Below are 22,227 nucleotides of genomic sequence, written 5' to 3'. Positions count from 1 at the left end.
AATGAAATGTAGAATTCTTTGCCAGATGTATCGCACTCTGATTGTCACTGTACAAAGCATTCATCCTTTGTTTGAATCCTAGCTCGGTTAACAATCCTTAAAGCCATATGATCTCTTTATTGGCTTCTGTTATTGCTATATATTCAGCCTCAGTGGTGGATAATGCAAAAATCTTCTGTATCTACAACATCCAACTAACAACTGTTGTGCCCACGGTAAACACATAACCAGTGGTGCTTATCCGGAGATCAACTTCTCCTGCAAAATCTGCATCTGTGTGTACCATTGCACTTGCAATTCACCTTTGCCAAAGTGCAAACACTTATCTGTGGTGCCACACAAATATCTCAAGATCCACTTTACTGCCTTCCAGTGGGTCTCACTTGGGTTTGAAATAAATCTGCTAATAGCTCCCACTGCATGACCAATATTTGGTCTCGTGCAGACCATTGCATACATCAAACTGCCAATGGCTGAGGCATAGGGAACCTTATCCATGAGCTCTCTCTCTTCTTCCGTGTGAGGAGACTGATCCTTGGATAGACATAAGTATTTGTCCTAGGGTGTGCCAATTAACTTGGCATTGCTCATGTTGAATCTCTGCAAAACACGACTGATGTACTCTGCTTGAGATAACTACAATACTCCACTTTGCTTATCTCTTGTGATTTACATTCCGAGAATCTTTTTAGCTGAACCCAAGTCCTTCATGTCAAATTCTTTTGATAATTGCCGCTTCATGCTTCTAATCTCATCCATATCTGAACCAGCTACTGACATATCATCGACATAAAGTAGCAAAATGATATAACTGGATGTGTACCTTTTGAAGTAGCAATAGTGATCGACATTGAACTTCTAGAAACCTTCCTAATGCATGAAATTGTCAAACTTCCTGTACCACTGTCTTGGAACATGTTTCAAACTATACAGGCTCTTTTGGAGTTTGCACACCATATTTTTTTTTCTCCTTTTTTGAGAAACCTTTTGGTTGATGCATATATAACTCCTCATCCAAGTCTCCGTGAAGAAATGCAGTTTTCACATCTAACTGCTCTAGATAAAGATCGTCAATGGAAACAATGGTCAACATTGTTCTGATAGTGATGAGGTTCACAACGGGAGAGGAGATGTCAGTGTAATCGATTCCTTCCTTCTGTTGGAATCCTTTGATAACCAATCGGGCTTTGTATCTCTTAGAGCCATCGTGCTCCTCTTTCACCCGATACATCCATTCGTTATGGAGGGCCTTCTTCCCTATGGGTAGCTCAACTAGTTCCCATGTCTTGTTGGAGATTAGAGAATTCATCTCATCTTTCATATCAAGTTCCTACTTGCTAACATATTCAGTCTGACATGCCTCTTCATAGCATTCAGGTTCTCCTCCATCAGTCAACAGTAGATAATTGATGTATCTCCTGTTAGGCTCATGAGGTCGAGAAGATCTTCTCAATATCAGAGTTGGAACAGGGGATTGATATATGTCGGACTGCTGTACGCTATTCTGCTCAACAGATTCCTCTGGCTGAGGGCTAGCTATAGAATTATCTGGGACATCATCCACATCTGCATATACTGGCCCACTCTTTACTGAGTTACTATCATCTACAGTATGTATGTCCTTATACTTTATCTTTTCACTGAAAATCACATCTCTACTGCGGATCACCTTTTTGTTTTTATCATCCCATATACGGTATCCAAACTCATCCTCACCATAACCGAGGAAGGTATATTTCTTGGTTTTGGGATCAAACTTATTCCTGCCTTGATCATTGATATGCACATATGCCATACAACCGAAAACTTTAAGGCGTGAGAGTCTTACTTCTTTTTCGCTCCATACTTCTTCTGGTATTTTTTACTCCAGTGGAGCTGATGGACCTCGGTTGATCAAATAAGCTGCTGTGTTGATTGCTTTTGCCCAGAATTGCTTTGGCAGGCCTGACTGTATACACATACTTCTGACTCTCAATCAAAGTTTCGTTCATACGCTCAGCTACACCATTGTGCTGAGGCGTACCTGACACGGTTCTCTCCATGTGGGTCCATGATCATAACATAACTTTTTGAATCTGGTATCTTCATATTTACCACCATTATCAGTTCTCAGCTTTTTTTTATCTTTCGCCCTATTTCATTTTTAACCATGGCTTTCCATTTTCTGAAGGTATCAAACACTTCAGACTTGTGACTTAAGAAATAAACTCATACTTTCCATGAATGATCATCGATGAATGTCGCGAAGTAGTGTTTTCCACCAATGGATGAAACAGTTGTTGGCCCCTAAACATTAGAATGAACGAGCTCTAGCCTTTTCTTCTTCGGAGCTCTGCCATGTGTATGAAAATTAACTCTCTTCTGCTTTCCAAGTATGCAATCCTCACACATGTCAATTTCTACTGACTGTAGCTCTTATAGTTTCCCCATGGAATGCATAATCTTCATTCCTTTCTCACTCATGTGGCCAAGTCTTTGGTGCTTGAACCTTGGTTGCTTGTTACAGCAGCAATGGTACAACATGCTTGTGTTGTCATGTAGAGAGTACCACTCTTCTTTCCTCGTGCAACCACCAATGCACGCTTCGCAATCTTCCAATCATCACCATGGAAGGTCGTGGTGTAGCCTTCACTGGCTAGTTGCTCTACTGAGATTAAGTTCTTTCTTAGGTCGGGAATGTGCCTGACATTTTTCAGCTCCCATACAGATTCATTCAACTGGATCTTCACTACACCTTTGCCTACAATATCGCACGGTTGATCATCACTGAGATATACCTTACAAAGGTTCTTAAACACATATTTCTCGAAGAGTTCTTTCCGCGAGGTAGCATGGAACGATGCTCTAGAGTCTAATACCCAAGACTCCTCCTTGCTCTCCAGTGAGCATATCAATGTAGCATCATTCCCTGAAGAGGAAGCAACATTTGCTTCTACCTTCGCCTCCTGATCCTTCGGTGCACTATTACAATGACTTTGGTAGTGCCCGATTTTCCTGCAGTTCCAACACTTGACACTTGAGTTCTGAGATTTGTTTGGGTTTCTGGATTGAGACCTTCTTTTCTGAGGTTTGTTTGGGTTTCTTGATTGAGACCTTCAATTCTGAGAAGTGCCTCGATGAGTTGACCTTCCAGGTCTATTTCCTCTACTTTTTCCTCTTGCCTCTGTAGACAATGCTGAAGAAATCGTCCCTTCACCCGACGATTTTCTTCTGATTTCTTCACTGAGAACTAGATCACGTACATCATTGAATTTTAACTTGTTGCTTCCTGACGAGCTGCTCACTGCTGTAACAGTGGTTTTCCAACTCTCTAGCAGGGAAGACAAAAGTATCAATGCTTGTACTTCATCGTCGAATTCAATTTCGACTGAACTCAATTGGGTTGTAATGATATTGAGTTCGTTTATATGTTGAGCTACAGATGCTTCTTTTGTCATCCGCAAATTGAACAGTCGCCTCATCAAACGTACCTTATTTGAGGCTGACGGCTTCTCGTATATATTGGCGAGAGCCTTCATGAGACCTGCTGTGGTCTTCTCTTTTGCTATGTTAAATGCAACATTGCGGGATAACGACAGTCAGATAAATCCAAGGGCTTTCCTATCAAGGAGGTTCCACTCTTCATCCTTCATACTGTCTAGCTTCACTCCATCAAGCGGTAGGTATAAATTTTTCTGATATAGGTAATCCTCTATCAGCATTTTCCAAAAACCAAAATCCTCCCTATTGAACTTTTAAATCCTTAACTTCCCTTTATCTGCTGCCATTGCTCCGTCTCAAATCTGACTTTCTGTATAACCTAGCTTTGATACCATTTTGATAGGATTATACAGTTAGATTATACCAAGGGAGCAATAATAAAATACACAGATTTAACGTGGTTCACCCAAATCGGGTTACGTCCACAACTGCTGCAGATAATTCTTTATAGGGAATATAGTCCACAATGTTTACAATTTCCTTCTCATACAAATTCATACATTAATCTACCACTACAGATAATAATAAATACAAATCTGTAAAAGGAACAATGTAACCTGTATGAAGATCTTGAGACTCGTCGACGCTCAAATAGCACCGGTTAGAAACAACACAAATCAAATACAACACTGGTCAGTAATAAAATGAACCAAACAAAGCCTTTGTAGAGGTGTTCCTTCTTCCTCTCCTCTGCTCTCTCCCTCTACGCTGAGGATACAACTCCCTTCTTCCTTCTCTGGTTTCTCTCTCTACACTGAGGATAGAGACTCCCAACGGAAAGGAATCATGCAGCATTGGAGCAGCACAATGATGGTAAGTACAAAAAACTTTGTTTCGGCAGCAATGTCGTGGCGGGGGAAAGAATATTCTTCTCACTGTATCGGTCGCACAAAAGCTTCTCACTTGAAGCATTAAGATTTCTCTCTCTCTGAAAATCAATCATTCAAAGAGATTCACCGAAAATCTTACTGTTTCTGTTTTTTACTGTGAAAAATCACTCGGAGACAGAAGACCTCGGGAGGGAATATATAAGGTGAAATGGGTTTAATGAGGTTGAGTGTTCATGACGCCAACCTTATAAATAAAACAAAAAATTCCCGCTTTGACTATTCAAATCGAGTATTCCCTAAATGAACGAACAAATTGCAGAGTTGAAAGGGTGTCAACAGATCAATTCCATTGCCGTTAGATCCAAATCTGACACGGAAGTGGCTTTGATTTGTTGACTGGGATCCGAGAAGACGGATGTCGACGCAAACAACCAAAGAATCCCATAGGAATCGAAGATGAGTGTACCCTGGATTTGAGCATGTGACTGTGATTGTGACCACCCATTTGCCACTGGGCCACTGCAATCATTCCTCCATATTTTGTTGGAGGCTGAGAAAGAATTTGACAAGTTTTGAGGGCGTTTTGATTGGTTTGCAATAGTAATCAGTTATCTGCGAAGCATAATAGTATTATAACGAGCAGACGATGCGAAAGACTGAATCTCCGAAATTGCCCAATTATCCATCATCTCTGTTCCCGACTTATCTCAATTCTCAACTACTCTGCTGACAAAGCATCCTGTACGTGATCAGTGAACAATGGATGGAATCATCGTTCATGACAGTTTAATTAGTCACGGTCAGAACTGTGCACATATCGCCAACAACGAAGATCAAAGGTCCGGTAGACAGAGTTGGGCAGTCGAAAGACATCCCACAGTGCTGCAGCAGAGATTGTTATGGCTACTTAAAAAAATCAATTTGGAGCGAAATATACGAAATAACAACTATCTTAACCGTTCAATCAACAGTTAAGATAATATTTGGCATGTTTTGCACCAAAATGATTTTTTATATTAGATCTATGTAAGGGTTTAATCTAATACTATCGTATTTTGTTCTGTTTTTCCTTTTTTTCCTTATCCCCGTCCCACTTAAAACTTATAATAGCATTGGATTTCTAAACCCCAGTTGGAAGTCAGCCCCTTGCCCCATCTCTGGCGAAGAGGGACGCAGTAATTTTTCGTAGGCTAGTTAATTCAACTAAACTAATTTGCTGAGACATACTGAGGCCAACTTGCAGCAATTAAGAGAGACTCGCATAAAACAAAGGAATCCACCCCCTTCATCAAGGCCATCTTGAACCTCTGGCGAACCGCAAATCAAGAATTGGCCTTGATCGATTTTCTCCAACTGGATACCTGGTACCAAAGCCCAAGCTCCGGCCGCAGAGTTGATGGATCAGTCGGTCTTTTTTCTCCAAAGAACCCAATCGAACGCGTACAGATAAGACAAACGTCCTTTAACGGCCAAGGCAAAGGCAAATAGAGCGACAATTAAAGTGTATAACACGCAACCCAGTACACCAAATTGTGACATCTGTACCTTTTTCATCACAATCCAAAACGTTGCCACACTATACAAGAAAAACGTAGGGTCACCCAATCATATCGAGCTTTCTGGAGGCTGAGAATGATATGCCCTACGCCTAAGTTGACAATCTGGTGTGGGCTGTTGTAAGAAGATTTTTGTGGGATCATTAGGATCCACATACCTGCAGAAAACACACACTTGAATTAGAAGAACCTTCGTCTAAGCTACTCTGGAGATCTACAAGAACAGACCACATACGCGTGTCTCATCATCTCATCAACTGGTGTTTGAGCTGCTAGCAATGGATCCAGTTGGGACGAGGAGTCAGGAGAGGGGTGTGCAAACTGCTGATTATACCGTCTCACAGAAGCTATCAAATTGAGGAAAAGTGGGACAAACGTCCCACAGCCACCTTCCTTGAAAATGATCTTGAAGGAGTGAGTCGAGTAAAGGGCACGATGCTGGTCATCTGGCACAACCTGGATTTTTACCATTGGAATTAAGATCAAAACTGGACATGAATATAGAAATCAATAACTAAAACAAAGATGATGAGGGTTTTTTCATATACTCACTGGTTCCACTTGCCCTGATATGTTGTTGCAGTAGAATATTGGCTGATTAAATTTTTCATCACGTACAAAAAGCTGCAAAGAGAAGAATTCCGGATAATTTTTGTTTTCATTTTTTGGAAATGGTCAAGAGTTAATAATCAAACTAAGAATGTAATTCTTTCAGTTTTCTTAATGAAATGTTATCACATCAAGTTATGCAAAGGACCAGCAGTTAACCGTTGTATCTAGTCATATAAATTTCTTGTCACCATCATCGCAATCTCAGAGCCTTGCCTCAAAAATGACAGCATAAGAGACTCTAATTTCCTTATTCTTTAGAGTAATATTCACTTTCAGGGGGTCATGATCCTTCAGAATGGTTAATGGGCAAACCTTAAAGTTTCAAAACCTCTGCTGCATCGTCTCCTTCAATCAGTAAGATGACTTTCTGCTGGTCAAAGGGCTCCAACAAGTATGTACAACCATTTGCTAGTCACACTAAATCCTTTTAAGGCATTACTCGTGAGTAAAATCCTGCTTGGAACTGTGGTTACTGGACATTCACATTAACTTACAAATTCTACCTGTACTCCAAAAAAGCTCCCTATCTAATTGATTCTGCATTGGAACTTATCACTCCATACGATCTGAAGCCAATGGTATAAACATGGTTTCCGATATCATTCCCTACTCATGCATTAAATAACATCTGTTGTATCATAGAATTTAGGTATAAGGGTAAGGTAGTCAAGTCACTTATAAGTAACTTCTTCTTTTTTTGAGAGAGAGAGAGAGAGAGAGCGCAAATGAAAAATTCAAGTCAGTTGTAAGTAACTATTTTCACTGCTACATTTATGGGGCAATTATAAGTGCAAATAAAGTTATACTTTTTTTTTTTTTCATTTGAATATTGAAGACCACAGAACCAAGCTCTCCTTAAGCAAAAAATCATGATTAAACCTCCATAATGCAGACATGTAAGCATATTGAAAGAGCAAACGAATTATTATGCACAACCACAAAGGCAAAGTAAATCGACATTCAAAAAGAGAAAGAAAAGAAAGAAAAAGGGAAGGATCCATATGCACAACCTTGATCTTCGAAGCAGATAACAAGAAAAGTTCTCAGTGATAATGCATACCAGTGGTATATCAAAAGAAATGAAATCCCCAACTGGTTTATTCACAACAAACACCATGCGTATATTTGACAAATAGATGGTTCCCTTTGCCTTGACCTTACCACCGTGTGTTCTGATTGAAACATGAACAAAGCACAAAGTCATAAACTTCTCAGTGAAACCATAAAAATGACTATCAGGCTGTACAGAAAATTTTCAAGCATGAACTTCCAGCTCATAAGATGGTGCATGTCACAACAACTTCTTATAGCAGAACACTACATGACAACGATGGGTAGCATTCTAATGGTCTAGAAAAGTATAAAACAGAAAATATATTAGGTATCATTCCAGTAACACTTGTAAGCATATGAAATGCAACCTATCCTGAACTAAGCATGCACAATCTCAGGAGCCCTAATAATTTCTTGCTCATTACTAATGCAAAGACAACAAACCCCATCCCACCATTTACTCTCATATACTTTTGCAAAATGTGTGGCAGCATACTCATAGACCCGCCAACAGCATCAGAGATCTTGGCCAAAGTGGTAGTTTCCAACTTCTCAAAAGCATGCTTCTACAGACTACTCCTTCCCTCCCATATAATTGAGGCTTGAGGATCCTCCTCCCCTAGACTCGGTATCATATGTTCAAAGCTATTCACAATTTCAAAAAATAAAATAAAAATGTAAGCCCTTTGGCTGATGCCATCCACTTGACCTGTCAGTTCATGCATAAGTATTACTAATTAATTATTCAAACTTATCATCCTAGTTCGCAAAACCCCACGATTAGAGTTACAACATTCTTACTGTTTTATCTTTTTATTTTGGGGATGGTGTCATTAGAACAATATGAAAAAACTGGAAGTCATTACATGAGATTCTTTTTGAAACACGACAAGTACATTTTTATTGGTATAGATGGTGCTGGATCCTCAATTGAATGCCAACAATATATTCGGATTACTGTTAGTTTATCGAGGAGGTCTTGGTAAGCAATTAACATAGCAGAGCAGGGGATATATCTGTTGCATAGGTCAAGTAGGCTCATACCCCAGATTCTTTTTTCAGTTACAATCATCTAAAGATGAGGGCTAAATTTAGGAAATGCTTTTGCACTATCCAAGATGTTACAACCCATAACTGAGATTATCAAGCAAACCCATGACAGTAAAACATGTCCATTCCTCTGTTGCTATTTCTGTACTAAGAAAGAAACTATTAGGTTGCTCAGACCTAGATCATCATCTCAAAGAAAGCACCATGACTCAGAAATCTAAATGCCCAACACTTGAAGCAAGAAAATTTTCATCAACATACTCACTGTTAAAATAATTCAAATTCTTCTTTTACTTCTTTATCGAAAAATTTGAAGATCTTCCTCACACCTTCCAATATCAATTCGCAGGTCAACCCTAGCAAAAAAATGTTAATTAAGTTGAACACTCATCAGGTCACGTAAAACTCAGGAAGTTGCTTTTTTTATCTCTCGCACCTGGGCACCTCACTCAAAAGAAACCTATTAGTGACCACCGAGCCCAATGGCTCATTTGTTCTGCTTCATTTTGCCTATCGCCTTCTGCCCAGAAGCATCTGTCGAGGTGGTCTTCGTTTACCAGTACGTAGGTGATCTTTTCTTAATGTATCAAAGCCAGTATGGGCCAATCAGACTTCTCATGGGAATAGTGGTGAAGGTAGAAATGTTGAAAATGATCCAGTCATGAGTCTTAGAGAAGAGATAGAAAAGCTCATGCAAATATTTGATACTTATTCAGCTGCTCCTTCCCAGACACAGCCTGGTTCTTCTTCCTCGGCCAATGCTACACTTGCACATTCAGGTATTACTGCACCAAGTAGACCTACCCACCTGGGACGTCATCAATGGGATAAACCACTTGCTCTTTCGTGACTGGTTCGAGTTCTAATGAGGGTTATAAAGGTTAAGGCTGACTTATATCTTTTGTGTTTTGATGTTGTCTAACTGCACTGAAGCTCAAGGGGCCTATTGCAAGTTCTAATGAGGATTATATAGGTTAAGGCTGACTTCTATCATTTGATGTTGTCTAACTGCACTGAAGCTCAAGGGACCTATTGCAAAGGCAGTTCACTAACTCGCTGAACCAAGAGAGAATGCTATAAAGCTTATCCTTGTCTGAATTGCTTGACCGCTTGAAATGTCAACAATTTCTGTTTAATTGTTAAAATGAACGACAGACTAGTTTTCACATGCTTATCAACCAATGCTTTCAAAACGCCATCAGAAAATAACTCAATGGAATGAAGTCTTGAAATTTTCAATTGCTCTCAATGTGGTTCCCCTTTCTCATGGTTACCCTATCTGCAATTGTGTTTGTATCATCAACACCTCAGATTCCTCCCCTTCTACATATGAATTTGTCCACAAGTTTGACATGAAACCATCCCCATATACTTATAGGACTGCATCATTCAGTACCTAATGGATGAAGCACTTTTGCTTCCATCATACAGTTGAGTTACATGACTCTTGTACTATTTCTACAGTAGCTATTTCCTTCAGCAATTTTTTTCCCTTTGTTCTCCATAGGCTTTGACACTCACGAAATTCTAATATCCTGTTAAAGCTGAGTCCAAGTTCAACTCAAAAATACTAGCCAAATTATAAGTTCTTTTCCAAAGTAATAACCATATGATATTTTCAATCCTATATCTATGTGGGGCTATTCTTAGCATTCATACGTGAATGGGTCCTATAAAATGCTCCTGCACATAGACAATATTGGGTAGAGACCCATGCACAGGTACCTACAATTATATCATATTAAAGTTAAGGTTCAGGTTCATCACAAAATCATTAGCTAAAATAGAACACATATCTTTTTAATCCAACAATCATGTGGACTAATCTTAGAGATCCTTCTACATGACCAGACATAGACAAACTAATGTGAAAAACATAATTTTGCCTCCACTCTTTAGCCAAATAAGACCTAGAAGTTATTACTCATAGTTAATTACAATGCTTTCTTCTTGATCCAAGAACTGATAGTACCATAATTTCTATGTCAAACTAACAAACGGCTATGGTTAGAAGTAAACAAAGGCATCACTTTCCCTAAATATGTGGCAACAAGCACAAATTGTAAATGGAAAGGGAAAATGAGCACAATTTGAAAATGGAAAGGGAAAATGACACAAGTGCGAACATTCCAGACAATAGTCAATTACTCAACAAGGAAACTCGATTCTAATAGGGAAAGCAAGAGAGAGAGAGAGAGAGAGAGAGAGAGAGAGTCATATAGATAGAGGTAGACCCAGGAATCTTGTCGATTTCGAATTCGACGCCGTCGCGATGCAAGACGAACATCTCGTTGACGAAGGGAACGGGCATCCCGTTGCCGAAGAGTTGAGGGTTGAGCGCCATCAACAGAGGAGCTTATGGAGTGAGATGGAGAAAGTTCTAGTCGGAATTTTAATTGGAAAGCCTGGGAGACATATAAATGGGAGTTGGCGGAGAAAGGAAGGAATGAGAGGGGAGGCTCTAGATCCCGCTCGAGCTGTCTCTAGTCTCACAAGCCGCCTTTCTTGCGGGTTCCAACCGGTTTCTTCTATGCAACCGTTGTACAGCGTAAAAGAGTAAAGTCGTTGCTCTTTTACAGAACTAATGGACAAATGAAGACCAAACGTACGGCCTACACGTGGAGTTCAATACATGACGATTGACAACTGGAGTGACTCTCTCACGGTTTCACTAAGGAAGCGATGAAAAAAAATATTTTATTAATTTATATGATAAAAAATTTTAAAAAGTTTTTACAGTTATTTTTTGTCTTTTAAGCAATTAAATTTAGTTTTTATATTTTCCTAATAAACGGGAGATAAGGAATCAGGTGTAATAAATTTTATCCCATAACACATTAAAATTCACTTACACACACACACTCTGCCCCTTGCCCCCTTGCCAGGGCAAAATCAAATTTCGGGTCAACTAATGAATCAAAAAAGTCAAATTTAATCGAAATTGGTAAATCGAGGAATTAATTTTTTATAACATTGTCCATAGGGATGTAAAAGGTATATAAACAAAACAGAATAAATATGTTGTTCTATTTAATGATATATTAGTATAGAATAATTTTAGCCATTTCCATTAAAAAAAGTAAGTGGAATATTGGATACAATGTCATTCCATTTCTTATTTCAAATTTCTTTATGGTTATATACTCATTGATTTAGCTTCTCTCAAAAACTTATTGATTCACATTCTTACTAATGGAAACAAGTGACAATCACACGTGTCTACACATCTATGTGTATAATGTAAAACTCCTTATTGATTTACTTTCCCAAATACGTATTGATTCACAATCTTACTAATGGAAACAAGTGACAATGACACGTGTATAATGTATACACATCTGCGTATAATGTAGAAAATATATTTTTTATTGAAAGTATGGAAAGAAAATTAATATTGTTTATATAAAGAACAAAGTGTTCCAGATACCCATTTATTTTCCTCTTTTATCAAATAGTAAAAAAGGTAATCAAGTAAAAAAATACTAAAATTTTATAAACTATAAAAATATAAGAAATCACATTATCATATATACATAAATGTAAGAATGATATTATTCTTATATATAATAAAATATTATAAAATCCTTAGAAAAAATATTTTCTACTTTGAAATCTTCAAATTTATTAGAACATTACTTGTAGGCTTGAATTGTGAGCTTGATATTTGATTTGAGTTGCTTTTACATATCCCCCTACTTAAAAAAACTACCCAAGATTTATTACGAGCTTAAATTTTCATAATCAAATTATTAAGGACTTACTGAATTGCTATAATAAAGTGTACATAGACGGGGTTGGTTGAGCTTATCCATCCTAGCATATATGGTGGAATATGCCTAATTAAGAGGCATATGTAAAAGGTTGAACAGTAAGCAAGTAACCCTTACCAGCATTGGTCAATCCTTGCATATGCAAGACCACTTTTCCTCTCAATTGTAGTGAAAACCTTTATGCCTGAGGATTAGCTACTAATAAGCCCCTTATGTATGTAAGTTGTGTTCTTACTTAGATGTTGAAATTAATTTAATGGCATAAGCTAAAAAACCTTGTTTGTTATTGTAAGAGGTATAAATCCTTGTGTTGGTAAGCATGCCTAAAAACCCCTTTGTGAGTCTAAGTGTACCTAATTATTGCTTACTATTAGTCCTTATGTGGGCATGTGTTGTTATTTTTTTTTTTTTTTGTGTGGGTCTAGATAAGAGTGGCTAGCAAGCTGCTGAAAAATCTCTTTGTAGGTCAAAGCAAGAGTGTCTGGAAATCTCTTTTATAGGTCTAGTTAGTAATGTTAGTTGGTTGCGATAATATTCTCTTCCTTACCCTAACATTCTCCTGCTAACCCCTAATCCAATACCATTATCCTCCTTGTCAATTATCATTCTACAACTTAGCACAATTTAGGTATGAAATTGTTCTAATTTACCTTTATTTGTCTAAACTTTAAAGAGAGGGAAGGGTAACACACTGTGCAAGTCACACTAGTGAACATGAGGAAGCTACTACCCTATCTTTTATTTGGATTATAAAAGACAAAGATTGAAAAAAGAGGAAGCAGGACCCTCCTTCCTCCCTCCCATGGTTTACAGGAAATATTAAAAAAAAGTGTGGTAACTTACCCCCATTGGGTCACCATACAAGAGAAAAACCCAAGCTAGGGAGGAAGGTTGAATGACTTCACACCATTTTCTCCAATCTTTACACATATTAACTATCCTTTTTTTTTATATCAATATTACTTGTTTGTATGAATATTATTTCGATTTATAATTATATTTTATTTTATCCATTTATTTAGCATTTAATGGTGATCAAGTAAACAAATGGATAACAAGATAGCATCTTCTATTTCGTTTACCAAATTGTTTTAGTTTAATCATCAAATTTAAATTGAATGACTTAAAAATAATTCTTTCATATTTTACATTTATTTACTGTATTCATGTTCATTGGATTTTTTTCTTATTTTTATAAAATTTTAATGATGAAAGGAGATAATGAGATTGATGCAAATACAATAAACTAATAAAACCTGTGTGAATAAAAAAAATGGAGTCTGTCCGCGATAAACTTGAAATGAAGTGAAAAATTTATTTCATCTTAAATGAATTGATTCAACTTTAACTCATCCTTGGGTGTTAGTGTAGACGAGTTCAAGTGCATTGGAAAACAGATTCCAATGTTAGTGCCCCCAAATGAAAAGTATGATATAAAAAAGAGAATGATTAACCTTTTATAATATACTTAAATAGCATATATATCTAAACATATAATTAACCAAAATAAACATGGTTACTACACTTATAAGTGATTTAACATGTTGTATTAAAACAATAATATCCTAATAAATGAAAAATTATATTATATTACTTAATGATTATAGTTTATTATAAATTAAAACAATAATTACATGTGACTAGAATAAATTATTAAAAATTAATAAAAAAATTAAAAAATAACATAAGCAAATATAATACATAAACCTAATTATTTAATTAATTATAGCAATTGGATAATTAAACCAATTAATGATTACACTTTATTGTAAATTAATATACTAATTACGTGTGAATAGAATAAATTATTTAAAATAAAAAAAAATTAAAAATAACATAAGTGAATATAATACATAAATAAACTATTTTGCAATAACATAAGATATATTTTAACATTAAAACTCACTATTTTAATAAAAAATAAAAAATACATAATAAATAAATATATAAATTTATTAATTTATTAATAACATAATATATATTTTTACATATTATTAATTAATAATATATTAACACAAAATGAAAAACTAATGGTTTAATTAATTATATCAACTGGATAATTAAAAAAATTAATTATTATAGTTTATTTTAAATTAATATTCTAATTACGTGTGACTAGAATAAATTATTTAAAATAAATAAATAAAATTAAAATAACATAAGTGAATATAAAAAAACAAAAGCACGATCACAAAACAATAAACTAACAAAACCTATGTGAACAGGGAAGTGAAGTTCACCCAATTACGAATTAGTAGCTGTAGGTGTGCCAACCAGACACTGCGTTCTAGATACCAAATAGAAGATTTTTCGATTTGCGCGTAGATTTCTTAGATTTGGAAGGTAGCATGATCAGGATCAGAACCGGGGCCAGAGAGCACTGAAAATAATTGAAAACTCCAATCAATCAACACAACGGCTGTGTCAGATTTTTTTCTGGTCTTCTGCGCCCGTCGACTATCAATCCATCTCACTCCATGTCGAATGGGAACTAATACTAACAAAATCATTTCTGACAGGTCAACCCGTGGGTTCCATTTGCGTCGGCAGTTGACTTCAATTCACAAAAGGTCAAAATATTTTTAATGGGCTACAACCAATGCAGAGCCTGTCTCCTCTCTGTAAGGAGTTTTCATTCATGGATCCCCAGAAGCGTCAATGAACAGTTGAAGTGCGTGAAGCAGCATGGATTTTGATTTACTCGTTAAAACGGAATTGCAGAACAAAGCAAGCTTGGAAGAAAAAAAAACACGTCATAAGCAGCTTGCATGGATGAAATTCAATATCTGTTGAACAGAATTTGCGATATCTTCCGCGGTAAATCTTGATTCTCCTGCAATCTGATCATAGCGCCAAAATAGAACCCAGTGAGTTTGATTGTATGTGGGATTTGGTGGTTTGAGATTTGAAAAGACCATATGAACGCACGCTCTTTAGTCTTTACCTTTACGTTGAAAGAATAAAGCACGGTTTGTTCGATCGTGGTGATGTTGGTGTGGAGGATGTTGAACTCGAGATCCTCTAGTGCCGCTATCATCATCAGGAGCTGCCCCGGCCTTCTTCGGGAGAGGATCTTGATCGTGGCATCGAATCCTAACAGCTTCACCTCGATGTCGCCCAAGCAAGATTTGATTTCGGCGGACTCCTCGCGAAGGCCGCCGTCGAAGTCCAGGATCTTCATCTGGTCGTTCGATGGAGCAGGCATTGACGGGAAAAATGGCGTCTGGGAAGCAGGCTCATGAATGGCTAGAGGCGGAGGAGTCTCTCCGATGGTCCGCAGCTCGGCTTCACTACCAAACAGTTTCCGCCGCTTCTTGGATTCCAAGCACTGTAGAAGTTGTTCTAACTCCCTCACGAACTCGATGGCACCGCCGATAATTGAAGCTTGGTCGCCCTAACCAATCGAGAAACCCAAAAATAAATGAACTGGCCGACATCCATTAAACTGAATCATGGTTTCTTAGAAAAAATTCCACGCATTACGTACCCTTTGCACGTAGGAACCCGGCATGAGAGATCGTAACACCCGGAGATGTTCGTTCATTTGCTTGCGCCGATTTCGCTCGACGGCGATATGAGTCTTCCGCTGGCTCTCCACCTCCTCGTTTGTCTTCAACGTTCTCTGTCTCTTCCGCCGGTTCTTTCCATCGTTCCCACCTGCACTAACACCACCAAGAAGTCGCAATCGTGTGGATGTGCTCTCGCGCCCTTCTTCTTCCTCCTCTCCTCTTCCTTCCTCTCTTTCTTCTAAAACCGCCGCCCCCTCACTCTCTATGCTCATCTCGTTGAACCTCTGACCATTTTCGACGGCCAAAGGCTGAGGCTGAGTGCTCAGAGGGTCCTGCGGTTTGTCGTTCAACACAGGGAACTTAAGGAAGTAAACAGGATCTAACCCGTTGTACTCGCCGGAGATCTTCGGCTGGTTCAAACCTAACTTGGGTCCGAAATCCGCAAATTGTTTGACGTCGGCGAAGCTCAATTTGTCGAGAGACGTGGAGCTATGAGGCGGCGGAGGATTGTTCAGCAAGTAATCAACCATAGACGAATTCTCGACGATGTTTTCGAGTTGTTGATGTCGATGATGGTGTTGGTGTAGATCGATCGGGTAGTCGAGTGCTGGAAAACTCGCCGACGGGCATACCTGCAAGGAGCCCATGATTCCCGAGTAAAGTAACATGATCACTAAAAGGGAGCCTATAAGTCGAACCCAAAAAATGAGCAAACAAAAAAACACAGATGCCTTTGAAAGCATGCAAAGAACAGTAAACCGAAAAGCAATACCGCGTAGCCTCCTTCCTTCTCCATCATAAAATACGAGCAGCGAGTGATGACCTCATTCAATCCAAGGGAAAAAACAAACAAAACCTGTCTCCTCTAGACTCAGATTTTGATAGGATTTACCGTCACTTGGTTAGATCCCAATGAACAGAAGAAGGCTAGCTTTTTTCTGGAAACCTCAAAATTACAGTTTCTTTCGTGAAGAAAGAATTACAAGCTGGTGAATGTTTGGAGACCGCAGGAGGGTATATCAATAAAGAGATCAAGACCAGTTGCAGCCCGTGTATTAATTGACGAAATGGGAGTCTAAGCTCCACCTCTATCACCACCTTTATATTAATTAGTTTCACAGGATGCACTAACGACGCTCTCTTCCTTTCTTTTTCCCTTTCACCTCCTGCATCTCATGAGCTTCATTTAATGAAAAAAGATATTTTAAAAGAAAAAAAAAAAAAAAGTCAGTTTTGAGCTCCTCTTCGCGCCCCCACGGCCCGTCAATTGCTTAGGGAGCCAAAGGTGATTATTTTGATTAGTGGGTGATCCTATTCTGTAAAAACTGATCGGAGCTGTTCAATCTGAAACAGTAACATGAATGGAATATCTATATACAGAAGCTACAATTGTCTTACGACTTCTACGTTTGACTTTCAGAGAATGCATGAACGACATGGAAAGGCGTAAAAGACAAATCTCTGAACAATCGACTACGTGGTAGGACGAAATCCAATTTCCTGATACTCGCATGAACCAGAGGATCCCTAGTCTCCTCCAATGAGTGATTGCCCCTCACGTGACGGATCATCTCCGTGCCTTTCTCTTCGAGGGAGAAGATAACCCCATTTTCCCCTCCGGTGGGAGTTCCTCCTCGGAGGTGGCATAACTCCTTCCCCCCTTCCTCCTGTGACATTTGTCCCTTAATTCCCTTTTCCTTTTTTCTATTGGTATACCAGCGGTGACAACAAAGAAGAAGAGCAGCTTCTTCCCAGCTTGAGAGAAAGGAACAGAGCAAGTTCATAATAAATAAGACTAATCAAACCGAGGAGTGTATAAGTATTAACAATGAGGCTATTCCCTCCAATCACATAAAAAAAGGATAAATTGATACCTATTTACTTGGAGATCAGATGAGATCTTAAGATTCGAAGAAAAAGATATTTATAGTAAATTCAAAGAGCTCCTTTTTCTTCCTCTATCATGCATCATTATCATCATGGTCTTGATAAACATTATGTGAATCCTCCGTCATACAGCTCTGTTCTATAGCAAGATATTGCATCATTCACGTTCAACTGTTCAAATCTTTTCTCTGGTAGGTTCGATAGAAAGTGACAGAGTAGAGGAGAAAACTACTGTGTTTTAAGTTTTTTGACAACTTGGAAGTTGTAAAGTTTCATAATTTTCTTTTCTTTTTCAGTTTCTTCCGAACAAACAAGAGATAAACGTGGATGTACCTCGACCGAGAGAGTCAGAAATCTCGAGCTATCGACAAGTCAAATCACGAGTTTCCGGATGATAATGAAGGGAGTTCACATGCCCGAAGGTGGAAGGGCCCGACCCTAGGATGTATCAGAGTTTCGGCTTTGCAGGGCGACGAAGATGAAGAGTTCTCGTGATGCAACCGGCCAATTGAAGCGATCGGACGGGTTTTTGTTTGCCCAAGTTTTGACCGAGTTGGCGTTTCCTCGGCTGCCAAAGACTCTCATTTCATCTTCAACGTCCATCAGCTTTCCGGAACCGATCGGTGGAGTAAGTTTACGGTATTTCCTATGCTATTATTGTTTGTAATTTTTTTTTCAAAAATATTTTATGCTTTATATGTTTAATTATTTATTTTCAAGTAGGTCTAGAAAATCTACATAACCTAATTTAATAGTTTAGATTGAAATATCACATCTAAGCGTTGAAGAGCACATATGAAAGTGTCTCACATGACTCTCAAACAAGCAGTTTCACAATAAGAGTTCTCACTGATGAGTCTCAATTAAAGGTGCTAAAGGTGTTTCAGTTATGTTAGTCTTCCATATATGTTGAGTTGTTCAATTGTTTTAAAACTTATTTTTTAGTATTTACTAGGACAAATGTAGATTCTAGTTGTTTTCTCTATTATAAATAGAGGTTCATTGTATTAAAATTAAAAAAAAAAAATTTGTGTTTTTTTTTTTTTTTGTCATTATTTCTATTGGATGTGAGGAAGGAAATGGGAGAGAAGAGATGTCTTGAGGCTGGACGGAGTTAGAGGGGCAAGGGATGGAGGGAAGGAGAGGAAGAGAAAAGGGTACAAAGGAAAGAGGAAGAGAGAGGAAAGAGAAAGGGAGCAACATTGACCAACACAATTGCTCCTCCGGTTTCTCATTTAATTGAGGAAATATTATTATTATTATTATTATTTGCTTGAATTTCTTTTATTGTCTTTAATGTTAGTTTTTAAAAGCTTTAAAATGACTACTGGAGTACTAAAGACCGATTTCGAAGTGGCAAGGAGTCACCGTTGTGAAGTTGGGAGAATGTAGTAGAGGGATGGGAGAGAGAAAGGAGGAGTAGGGAGAGGAAAGATAATTGAGACAAATGGGGAGTTGTTATGTCTTATTTAATGTATTTTTTGACAGGTTTGAGGCTAAAAGACTAGAAATTGGGGATCCGTGGCTATAGCTATTGAGGCTGTAATTATTTATTTGTCATAGAATGTGATGTAAGAAGAGAATCAAGTGATAGTTGGAGACGAGAAATCATTAAAGACTCTCGAATGGAATGCTAATCTCTCTCTCTCTCTCTCTTTGCTTTCTAGAGTGATTTTTCTTTTTATTTAGTTTATGCATTTGTTACGATAAAGTTGATTAAATCAGTTGAATCCTCAATGCTGGCTGCATAATGTTTCTCCCCTTGGGCCAAACATAATTAATTATATATAAGCGTGTTGACTTTACTCACATGGCCTGATCAGTAAGATACCCATGTCTGGAAAAAAAAAAACAAAAAAAAAAAAAACAGCTCGAACAGAGACAAATTCCAGAAAGGCAGATGATAGAGACGAAGGCATCGACTTGAAATTCGCAAGGCTTTGGCAGAGCATTAGATACCAAACATTCCCATACAAACGACCGAGTACAGGGAAGTGCAGAGCGAGAAACTTCTCTTTGCAAAGAATCTTAACCCTTTCCCACAGGCACGGGGGGCGTAGTTTCAGTACAAGACAGGCTCTTCGTTTTCATGTTACTTCATCCTTCTTTCCACTTTATATCATGAAATTTGCAACAAATTTGCTCTTCTAAGCCTACTGAGGTGTACAAAATAGAATTTAAAAAAATGGGTGTCATCTTGCAGGTTGGATGAATATCTTCTTTAAGTTGGAGAGTTACAGGATGGGCTCAGATTATCTGATTGTTCTTCTGTCTCAATTCTCTGAACTCGACAGCCAATCCTTCCGGATTTCGAAGTAGTAACTGATGTCCAAGTAACACTTGCCATCATCGTCCACAAACTGGAAAAAGAACAAGAAACACACCAAGAAATTGAATTATTTTGCAAAAAAAAAGCTCAACTCAACAATCAGTTATCGGGGTTCAGGTATCCATTTCAGGTTTCTTTGATACCCCCTACCTTAGATCTTGCAGAATAGGATCCCCTTGCGAAAAGGCCAGAAGGGGTGGTCTCTTCTTCTAGTTCGTACGTGTATGGCTCCGTTTGAGGACTAAATGTTCCCAACATGACTCTTGTATTCTCCACTGTGTTTCGTCGATCAAAACCCAGTTAGATGCTCGACGTTTTCTAACAGAAGAAGAGAAGGTGAACATGAGAGGAACTTCGGTAGACTTACCCCTGACACCGGTCTTCCACACTGTGTTTGTATATTTAAGACCAGAGACTATGTTGTTGGAGACGACGAAGGTGAACTTCAGACGATATTTGCTTCCATCTTTGAGGGCGAACGCATAACCCTTGTCGTTGGCAGTGAAGGGGATGGATAGAACCAGATCAGACCGACCAGGTGTGATAATTGTCAAGCTCATGATCTTTACTTCCGGCTCCGCATGCTCTGCAATGCCCAGAGGAACCAAAAGTTCATTTTTCTTTACTGCAAACTTCATATATACAGAAATACTCCTGTTTCATCTGCCAATTCTTTCGAAGGAGGTAATGGGTCATGCCATTGTATTATATTTTTGACGGAAGTGTATAAATTTAAATACAAGGAGTAATAATAACGACGAAGACATGGTTAATGACAACAGTATCAACCCTAATTGTTTGCCGAAACCAATGCAGACAAGCATGTTTATTAGACAAGACCCTGCCTATTAACTATAACTTCATCAAAAGTCAAGTGGGTTATCAGTTTCATAATGGTAGTAATTAATGTCCAGTTTCCTCTTCCAGAAAACATTTTTAGAGATGTCATTGGTGAAAAGAACTTTGACATTTGTATGTCCTGTGCCATTTTGGATCCCATCCTACTAATTGAAACAAGAAAAAGACCGAGAACAGCAGTCTAGACTTGTTTTGAAAGAAAATGAAACGCAGAGTACCTCCAACAGCAGACAGATCCACGCTCCCCAAAAGTTGCTCCTTCCATCTTCTCAGACTCTCATCGTCCTGACATACTCGTTCCAATTCATATTAAAACACATACGAAGAGGAACAAATAGAGTAAAAAAGGAAAAGGAGAGGAATCGCTCACTCACCTTATCGAGTTCAAGTTGCTCTTTGAGAGGCACCTGGGGGCCAAGAGCAATGTCACCAGTCGGCTTATCATCGTCGTCGTCGTCGTCGTCATCCTCATCGTTGACATCCGACGAAACCACAGAAGCACAGCTGAATTTCCGACCATGCGTGTCCCTCTCGTCTTCCGTCTCCTCGCCCTCGCGGGGTCCGCTTGGCTCACCTTCGTGCTTCTTTTCTTCATTGTCCATCTCAGGATTGAAGGGAATGTCCTTGGAGCCAGAGAGAGCTCCAATAACAGCCGACATTTTTCTAAAAGAACAAAAGAGAAGAGGGGAGAGAAAAAAGAGAGACCAAGAACAAGTCGCGTTCCACCCCTGTTTCTAGCCCAAATTCTAGGGAGAATTTGTGGGTATCGCGGCTTGATAGAGAGGAGGGAAGACCTGGTTTTCTGGGTGACTCGAGGACCTTATCTGGAGCAGCAGGGAGTAGTTAAAAATGGAGTCAGATTTAGAGGAGAAGCCGCCAAAGCCGAGGAGAGAAACAGATGGAAGACAGTGGGCCGTTCACTGAACCTGTTTTGGAATTACCACAGATCCATTTTTATTGTGTTTCATTCGAATCCTCCTCTGACTCAGTCACGGGACTTGCACAGATGCATAACATCTTCCTCCTGGTTCTTGCAGTTTCTATTTAATATGGGAGAAATATCGAGAGAGAGAGAGAAGAAGATGGGTTTTCCTTTTTAAATTTTCATGATTATGAGCCCACATGATTTCTCAGTTGATCTCTGATCAGGGCCGTCCATCCGAAGATGGGAGAAGGCAATTCTCAAATTGATATAATATCCTGAAGGACGCCCGTGGGGGATCAGGTTAAACCAGGATCCGGCAGCTCATGCGAAAGAGGGACTTCCAAATCATAGTAGTGCAGGTGGTTATG

General features: G+C 38.5%; 3 protein-coding genes across 3 annotated transcripts; all 3 read right to left on the bottom strand.

Moving 5' to 3' along the window:
- Window positions 1–5,757: 5,757 nt before the first annotated feature.
- On the bottom strand, window positions 5,758–11,108 carry LOC137963680 (UPF0664 stress-induced protein C29B12.11c-like). Its single transcript, XM_068810841.1, has 5 exons — window positions 10,816–11,108; window positions 7,539–7,650; window positions 6,419–6,490; window positions 6,102–6,322; window positions 5,758–6,024 (listed from the first exon to the last, which is right to left on the bottom strand). Exons 1-5 carry the CDS (start codon window positions 10,923–10,925, stop codon window positions 5,916–5,918), a joined length of 624 nt encoding a protein of 207 aa, XP_068666942.1. The 5' UTR covers window positions 10,926–11,108; the 3' UTR covers window positions 5,758–5,915.
- Window positions 11,109–14,897: 3,789 nt separating this feature from the next.
- On the bottom strand, window positions 14,898–16,507 carry LOC137963499 (transcription factor FAMA-like). Its single transcript, XM_068810613.1, has 3 exons — window positions 15,839–16,507; window positions 15,296–15,745; window positions 14,898–15,191 (listed from the first exon to the last, which is right to left on the bottom strand). Exons 1-3 carry the CDS (start codon window positions 16,505–16,507, stop codon window positions 15,105–15,107), a joined length of 1,206 nt encoding a protein of 401 aa, XP_068666714.1. The 3' UTR covers window positions 14,898–15,104.
- A 3,076-nt stretch (window positions 16,508–19,583) lies between these two features.
- LOC137962945 (rho GDP-dissociation inhibitor 1-like) lies at window positions 19,584–21,927 on the bottom strand. The gene is made up of 5 exons (XM_068810088.1): window positions 21,309–21,927; window positions 21,153–21,219; window positions 20,444–20,662; window positions 20,227–20,351; window positions 19,584–20,107 (listed from the first exon to the last, which is right to left on the bottom strand). Exons 1-5 carry the CDS (start codon window positions 21,591–21,593, stop codon window positions 20,021–20,023), a joined length of 783 nt encoding a protein of 260 aa, XP_068666189.1. The 5' UTR covers window positions 21,594–21,927; the 3' UTR covers window positions 19,584–20,020.
- Between the last annotated feature and the right edge of the window lie 300 nt (window positions 21,928–22,227).

This window comes from Aristolochia californica, unplaced genomic scaffold, assembly GCF_029961685.1.
Source record: "Aristolochia californica isolate CCGP_79_NKW_82.1479 unplaced genomic scaffold, dmAriCali1.0.hap1 SCAF_4, whole genome shotgun sequence".
Classification (NCBI taxonomy): domain Eukaryota; kingdom Viridiplantae; phylum Streptophyta; class Magnoliopsida; order Piperales; family Aristolochiaceae; genus Aristolochia; species Aristolochia californica.
This window is presented reverse-complemented; position numbering and strand designations above follow the sequence as displayed.

Excerpts from the sequence above, each read along its gene's own strand:
- LOC137963680 (XM_068810841.1), bottom strand. The coding sequence starts at position 10,925 with ATGGCGCTCAACCCTCAACTCTTCGGCAACGGGATGCCCGTTCCCTTC. Across the intron at positions 7,651-10,815 it reads GAAATCGACAAGATTCCTGG|AACACACGGTGGTAAGGTCA; the intron begins GTCTACCTCTAT and ends TGTTTCAATCAG. Across the intron at positions 6,323-6,418 it reads TATCAGGGCAAGTGGAACCA|GTTGTGCCAGATGACCAGCA; the intron begins GTGAGTATATGA and ends GTAAAAATCCAG.
- LOC137963499 (XM_068810613.1), bottom strand. The coding sequence starts at position 16,507 with ATGGGCTCCTTGCAGGTATGCCCGTCGGCGAGTTTTCCAGCACTCGAC. Across the intron at positions 15,746-15,838 it reads CGGGTTCCTACGTGCAAAGG|GGCGACCAAGCTTCAATTAT; the intron begins GTACGTAATGCG and ends TCGATTGGTTAG. Across the intron at positions 15,192-15,295 it reads TTTATTCTTTCAACGTAAAG|ATTGCAGGAGAATCAAGATT; the intron begins GTAAAGACTAAA and ends CGCTATGATCAG.
- LOC137962945 (XM_068810088.1), bottom strand. The coding sequence starts at position 21,593 with ATGTCGGCTGTTATTGGAGCTCTCTCTGGCTCCAAGGACATTCCCTTC. Across the intron at positions 21,220-21,308 it reads AGCAACTTGAACTCGATAAG|GACGATGAGAGTCTGAGAAG; the intron begins GTGAGTGAGCGA and ends CGAGTATGTCAG. Across the intron at positions 20,108-20,226 it reads CCTATTCTGCAAGATCTAAG|TTTGTGGACGATGATGGCAA; the intron begins GTAGGGGGTATC and ends TTCTTTTTCCAG.